The sequence below is a fragment of the Cherax quadricarinatus genome, chromosome 17 (assembly GCF_038502225.1).
Source record: "Cherax quadricarinatus isolate ZL_2023a chromosome 17, ASM3850222v1, whole genome shotgun sequence".
In the NCBI taxonomy this organism is placed as follows: Eukaryota; Metazoa; Arthropoda; class Malacostraca; order Decapoda; family Parastacidae; genus Cherax; species Cherax quadricarinatus.
The window spans coordinates 18170011-18177859 of record NC_091308.1 but is presented as its reverse complement, the minus strand read 5'-3'; the positions used below and the strand labels follow the sequence as shown (position 1 = coordinate 18177859).

Sequence of the window (7849 nt, the reverse complement as noted above, 5' to 3'; positions counted from 1 at the left end):
AAATGTTGTACATGGGTTAATATAAAGGTTTTTGATATTTCCTCAACCAGTTGTGGCCATGTCCATCACTTTTCCTCCTGAAAGGAGAGTGTTAATATGACATGGCATTAGTGAATCTCTGGGGTTTGCTCTAGTTGGCGTTCAGTTGAATTGATGCTCCCACAAGGTACTAAGTGGTCCCAGATTTTTTTAATACTTCACACACTGTTAAGACCCATTCTATACTGCCTAGGCCTATCATGCCTCTCCTGCCAAATTTGAAGGCAGGAAAAATAAAACATTGATCTACATTTGGAGTGCTAGCAGTACAGTTAAAGGGTTAATGCCTAGAAAAGTGTGCAACAATACTGTTGAATTTATAGGAATAAGATGCTTTGATAAGTAGGGTTAGTTTTATTTTGCAGGTCTAGAATCTTTTGACTATGCTGTCATTGTTTTGCAGTCCCAAGTAATATTTCATAGGATAATTTTTAACTGATCTTATGAGGCCAAGAGGTTATTGTTAGGATAGTGCAAATCAAACATGTAGGCCATAAAGGTGTTGCTAAGGTAGTATTAAAAAAATCTCCATTCATGACCTTTTTTGTTCCATACTACATGCTTTTGCTGGTCCTGGATTTTTTTTTTTTTTATGAGTACTCTAGTTAAATTTTCTGGACCAGTAGAGTTTTGCTCAGAGAATACTAGTTTAATGTGCATTCTCTTAGTTTTTTTGGGCTCAGACAGTTGTATCCATAGGCACAGGAGAAATTTGTCCCATTTGATCCTGTTAATTATACTGTTCAAGAAACTTTTTGCCTGGGTAGTGCTAATGTAATTTGTAGACCCAGGAAGTTCTTGCAACTCTTGTATTTCCTTATTGTAGAAACATTTCACTTGTGCAGCAGACATCTTCAAATACAGGCCCATGTAATATTGGGCACAGTAGTAGTAGTAGTAATTGTGAAGTGATAGTTCCTTAGTAACTTTTGTTCAACTTTACTTTTAACTCTTTGATCCCTCAAGATCATAAAATTTTCATAAAGGTAATGAAACCAAAAGTACGAAATTTGATGGAAAACTTGCAGAATTATGCTCTTGCAAAGTTAGAGGTCTCAGCTATATTTATGCATTGGCAATTTTGCCCACATTGAGCCCTATTTTTGGTCAATTTCATTTTTCCAGTTGACCAAACTCGTAGATATTTCACTAGTATTCCTTCCATCAGTTGAGTATAAGAAACCGTCCATTTACCTAATTGAAATATCCAATAAAGTTATCAGAGATCAGTAATTTGGTCAGTTTTGCACAAAATTCAAAATTTGCCAATTTCAAAATAGGGTCCAGAATAAACAATGTAGACATTCCAGGCACTAAAATATTTCCTATGTTTGTTAGTCATATTCTCAGGCTTACTTTCTATTTTGAATTTTTATTCACAAAAAATGAAAGTTTTACTGTTATGCAAACTACTGCATTATTGTAGAAATTGTATAAATATTGTCATTGCATTTATGGACGTGTATTAGACTGACTAGTTGCACGTGTATTGGATGAGTGACATAATTTGTGTACTCTGGAATATCGGCAAAAATAGAACATTTCCACTACTTTGAGCTCAATTTCAAGCTACATTCAGTCCTGAAACCAATTAAAATCATCTCTGTTTCTGTAATATATCTTCAATTCTATCATACCAAGAATACAACAATAAAAACCATATGAAAATACACCATAGAGTCGCTGTTTTAAGCCAAAAATGCAGTTGCAGTTTTTTCCCCCATTATACACTGCTTGCTGCAGGAATTTTTTTTTTTTTATGGTGCACACTTACCGCATAGACCCATTCTCTCATATCTAGGCCCAGATGTACTGCTCACAGCCTATCTGAGCGTGCTGAGCTCATGGCATATAACTACTGGACTGATCCAGGCTTTAAAGCCATAGTACTACGGGACTGACCCTTGGAGGGTTGGAGGGTTAAACACACACCATTTAAAGCTTTGTTTCTAGGTGTCTCAGAACAATATACAGTTGTCTCAACAAATTCATTGCATTCTTAAAGGTGATGCAAAACTAGAAACTGCAAATAATGCAAAATTAACTCCACATGAAGATGTTTCAGATTGTCTTGGATAAGAGGGATATTTGTGATTGGTAAAGCCATCGAGCTAGCTGCTCTTCAGTAAAATAAACTGGATAATCAAAGTCCGCAAAAATGGCACCAGTAAACTTATAAGGATGACTGTGTAGTTCTGTATGTTTGCAGAATTTGCTTTCAGAATTGGTAGCACAAGATCATCAGTAGTGTTAAATATTTTAATCAAGTTTACACTGTCGAAAATATAACTAAAATTGGTACTGGCCACATTTACATTCGTTGATCATTTAGGGTTACTTTTTTCCCTCTTCCATGCATGAGAAAATAAACTTGGTAATTTTTTAATAGAATCTCTTATGGTAGAAAGACACTTGATGCAGAGCAACCCATTATTATAGATGCTGGTAAAGCTATACTAAGTCTTCACAACGTGAGTCTTTACCCAGGCAAAAAGCATGCATTTTGTTTAAATTATAATTACCAAGTAAAAAAAATATTGATCAGCGCATTTTGAGAGATCTGGAAACCTTTATTGATTACTTAATGCATCCTGTATATTTCAGGTTTGAGCGTGTTCTTGGTAGCTGTGCTGACATCTTGAAGCGGAACATTGAGCAGTACAATTCCTTTATTGCATTAACAGTTTAAACTGTATTTCAGCTGCTATGTAGCCCATGTTTATGCATCCATTTAGTTTGTTGTGCAACTTCATAGGCTCAAATGTAAGCAACTGTGTATTCTCTTGTTTAGGTGCTGAAGTGTGCTATCTTGTAGGACCTAAACATCAATACAGGAACTTTGTTAAAAAGTGTGAACAGTTACGTAGGAATTTAAGTAGTCTCTGTGTGTGTGCAGCTTGTAAACACCTAAAGTTAGTGAGAGGGTAGTGCCATCCACAACTGATGTTATAAACAATAACTGGTGGTGAAGGGGTTATCATCTATAGCAGTTGGTGTAAGGTTCTACCATGTCCCTCTTGTAAGAGAGTACATTATTACCTGGAACTGGTTAGCAAAATTGCACACTACTTATGAGGGTAAGAGTAGTAGTATCCTGTTGTAGTGGTCATGGTTCTAGGGACCATTTTGATATTTAGAAAGCCTGATATGTCGAGCTACTTAATATTCAGATGTTGCATGTTTAGTGCAGGATGATGGCGAGCATAATGTAGAGGTGAAGTGATGCACTTATTGGGTTAATTAGCTTGAAACAGATGAGAGCAAGCCTTAAACTAAGTAAAATATCTTTTAGCAGACCATCATTAATCTTTGAGATTAATGACATTCCTATGAAAAGGTTGAAGCTTGTATTATATTACAATGACACATTTCTACTTTGTCATAAGCAAATAATTTTTTTACCAGATGTTAATTCATTGACTTTGTTACTTATAGTTAAATAAGATGTTTTAAAATTCTATTCCAAAAACAAATTCTTGGTCATATTGTATTGCAATGAAAAAATCAATGTAATGCAGTATTGTAATATCAAACTGTAATTTTGCTAAAGAAATTTAGTTACATTACTATCCTATATAAAGAATAATGGATTTGGCACCAAGTTAAATTGTGATCTAATTGTTTCACTCATGTATGCATAACCACAGTTAGGGATTTAAGGTGATCACACCATTAAAATACATGCTGGGAACAGTGTGAAAAAAGCACAGGAAAATGGTTATTAATGTTTTTTAAGAATTTATTTCCTCAACAGCACACAATTATTTTATTGAGTGGAAACAGTTTTGAATAACCTATAGAAAAATTTTGAATCTGTTTCTACTCTAGATGTTTAAAATAATAGTTTAGACTTGGCCCTCGCAGTCAGTAGGGGTTATGTTCTGGTGTTTTGGTATGAGAATGTGTAGTGCAAATCTGCAAGTTGTGCACTTGGTATTAAAAGTTGAAACATTAGGCTTCATTTCCCCAACCTGCACATGATATTAACTTAATGTTGTATTGGAACCACATTCTGCACTAGTAACAAAAAGCTTTAATTCCATGAAGATTGTTCACATACCAATGAGATGCTTTTTTGCCTATTTCATTTGTTTAATTTTTCTTAATCTCGTGTACAGGATTTTGGACAAAAAATAAATGTTAATATTTTGGACAAAAAATAAATGTTTAATTAGAGGACTTCAGAATCTGCTTTGAATTCCTAGGATGACCTTTGCATTCATGGGGTGCATTGCTTGAGCCACAAACAAATAAGACATGGGTAGTGTATGAGGAATAAGGAGCACAAGCTAGAAGGGAATAAGCAGTGGTGTATGAGAATTCATCAAATTTACTAGTTCTTTAATAAAACTATCTGTTCCTTACCTTAATTGCACAGGATGGTGTAGGCATAAATCATAGCTGAGTAGTAGCCTAATGTTGGTTTAAAGTACCATTCATACAGCACCTCTGGACTTGATAATGACATAAGCAGCAGTATTTTTTATGCTCCCCACTTTATTAAATAGCTTCAATTGTTTAGTGTACAATATTTAGGCCTTTCATATTTTAAGAGGGAAATGGTTTTTCTTTTGCACAAAAAGAGAGGTAATATATTGGGAGGGAGAATAGCAGACTACACAACAGGACACATGATCACTTGGAGCATCTAGGAGTTCATCATATAGTAACTATTATATGATTAATTCCTTATATTGCTTTAAGTTTTATATAGCACTGCATTGTTGAATATTACTGAAAGGTCTGGGTATTATTTTAATCCATAATAATGGATATATGGCTGGTTTGTTGAAAAAAAAAAGTGTGTTGCAAGGGGAAGGGAGTCACATGCTACCAAACTTGTATGTTAACACCCTGTGACATTGAGATCACACCCTAGGTCCTGCTGCTGGCACAAAGACCAATAATTGGTACTGCACCTATTGACACCATACTACAAATGCAGAAAATCTGTAAATTTACAATATTTACTTGATTGTGCTGCATCACCACAAATGCTTCAAAAATGAATATTTAACACATTGCTGTTTCACATAAATATACAGGATTGTACTATAAATAAGCTCTTGCAGCGAATATATTAATACATTGGTAGATGACGGAGTGGACATGCATTTGAAAAGGCATGGCCACCTTTAGACTCAAACCTAACATTAAATTATACAGAATACAGCTCGGAGTATTTAATGAAATATTTTCAGTAGTGAATGTTGAGGACTTAAAAACAGCCCTAAGACTGATATTAATGATATTCAGCTTTCACTGTAAAAGAGAATGAGAATATTAAAATGGATGGAAACAGAGATGTACAATAATTTAATAACAAAGACTGGACTCCTGTACACACACGTATAATAGGATATATCTAAAGTGCTTGTCTACCTCTGTTATTCTTACTGTATCCATGTGATGAAAAAAAATAATTTGATTGTTACTCATTACAATAAAATAAGATTAATTGCACATAATGGTTTTGTGGTAAGTGCCAAAACACAAGCCTGGTGGCAGTTATCCAAGGAGTTGAACCAAACAGGCAAGAAATTGTTACTTGTGAATTTGCAAGTTTGGGTAGTCTGAAACTTTGTGAATTGGTAAATCTGCACTTTGATACCCCCTTCGCTCCTCTCATTTGCAAAGGATGTGCACTTCATTTTTCTTCTCTTGTTTATTGTTCTTCTGTAAGTTTGCAAAAAGTATTAAAACACATTGCCTTCTGCCTTTTGGTGCTGTATGAATCAATCAGGTTTAATGCTTTTGTGTGAAAATATACTGTAATAAATAATTGCAAAATATGTGCAGCTTTGGAGGAATAATTCATACTAGTTGTTAATAATAATCTCAGAGCCAAAGGAAATTTCGGTCTCTTAAAATTTCATTTACTTTGTTTGATTTGTTAGATTTTTCTTGCTGTGGAGGTATGTACATAATTTGAACTCTGGTATTTCCTGAGTAACTTCATATAACAACTTTAAATTTAAATTAACCATAATCTTGCTTATTTCCACAATTTTTTTAATTTCAAGTATAAACGGATTTAGTGTACTTGCTCGAGTAGTGTTAAGCCACTAAATTCAAATACAAACAAAACACTAAATTCTGGACACCATAAGCACTGCTTTGCTTTCATTAATACAAATAGACATGTATAGCAAAAGGAGACCTTTTATTATTATGACATTTCACCTACCTGAGGCTTTGTTATTGGCTCGCAGCCAAACTAAGACTTCCAATAGGTAATCATGTGTACATGTGCAGTACTTGCATGTTTCAAAGAAACTAAAAAATATAGCACTCGGACTTTTCTCCTGCCAACAAAATTGAAGCTTCAGGTTCACTGTATTAGAGATATGTTTCGCCCATTGTTGCTGCACGTGTAGTTGCATATCTGTTTGACCATTTGTCCTGGGTAGCACAGCGACTCCATCTAGATGCTTCTTGCTGATATCAAATATTCCTAATTGGAATTTCCCCTTGTGATGCGCAGTAGGCTGTGACAACATGCTTTCTTTTACTTAAGATCCATGGCTACTCATTGCTGGGAGAGCTTTGTCTTTCTTGGAAACATTCTTAAGATTTTCTCTACTTTGGATTTTTGGAGCAGCTGGTCTACTGGAAGAATGCAAGGATATTCCACTGCATTTCTAAATACTTAGGATCTTGAATTCTATGAGAACCTGAAGTGCTCTAAATATCCCACTAGTTCACTAAAAGCATTACAGGAAGGTAGAAAAGCAGAGGCTATCTGTGGTGCCTTATTATTTCCCAGTGTAACTGGCAGTGTTGCTTGATCCCATTGGTGAGATAGTGAAATAAAGACCTCAGGAATTTAATGCATTCACTTTTTGGCTAAGAGTGCACATCTCAAGAATTAAGTTAGTCTGGGATATCAGATGCTGAAAAGGTTAGCGATGGGACAATACCAAAATGTTTGCTGATACTGATACTCAATTTTAGGCTGATACTGTAAAAAATTAGCCGACGCCCTCCGCTTCCAATATTTGACACGTCTCAGGAGAAGGTACAGAGCTTCATGGGCATCGAAATCAACTATTTTCTGCTCCATCCTCTTCAGGTCATTTAGTCTTTCCTTGAGGACTGTAATTGGCTTTGGTCCTAGAGGTGATTCCAGCAAGATGTTATCACTGGAGGTTTCTAGTATGATGAATTTAACTGCAACAGTAGTTAGCTTTTTACTAAAAATATCATATATGAACAGCTAAGGATGAGTCCCAGGGGCCCTCTTTATTTCACATCTTGGAGATCTACTACTAGGGAACTGTCATCCAGGAACCAAACAGTGAGTTTGCTAGTCATTTTTCTGACGAGTTCATTTAATGCTGTGCAGAAGAGAAGTAGTTTTTCATGTTGGATACACTGACAAGGTGACTGACACTCAACAGCAACATTGAGATCTTCACTGTAGTTGGCTAAAACAAGAGGAGGAAAAGGCTGAGAAGTGCTCTCAAACATCAACCTAAAACATCTCTCTCTTAACTATAAGCCCTAGTTGTGAGAATTGCTGCTTCACTGCCTTGTTAGATTCCCCCCAAAATTTGGGCATAACATTTTGCTAGTTTCTGATGGCTTCTTTGGCAATGAGATGGCATTAACAGCTATGGGCCTGATTCCCCCATACTGTTTTTTTTTTTTTTTGGGGGGGGGGGGATGCATAAGGATGCACAGAAGAAAGGCTTAATTTCCTCGTCTAGAAGTCAGCTAAACAATTGTTGATGTGTTCTCAACAAGGAGGATCTTCATAGCTATGCCAAGAGGTAGATAAACAGTCATGAATGTACTGCAGTTGCATTCA

General features: G+C 35.4%; 1 protein-coding gene across 7 annotated transcripts in view; it reads left to right on the top strand.

Moving 5' to 3' along the window:
• Positions 1 to 4822, top strand: part of Pka-R1 (protein kinase, cAMP-dependent, regulatory subunit type 1) — a 356477-nt gene extending 351655 nt beyond the window's left edge. For all 7 annotated transcript variants that reach the window (XM_070085818.1, XM_053773397.2, XM_053773400.2 and 4 more), the window contains one exon: positions 2644 to 4822. In XM_070085818.1, coding sequence (XP_069941919.1) covers positions 2644 to 2728 — 85 coding nt within the window. In that variant the 3' untranslated portion in view covers positions 2729 to 4822. The remainder of the gene's footprint in view (positions 1 to 2643) is intronic.
• Positions 4823 to 7849: the final 3027 nt, after the last annotated feature.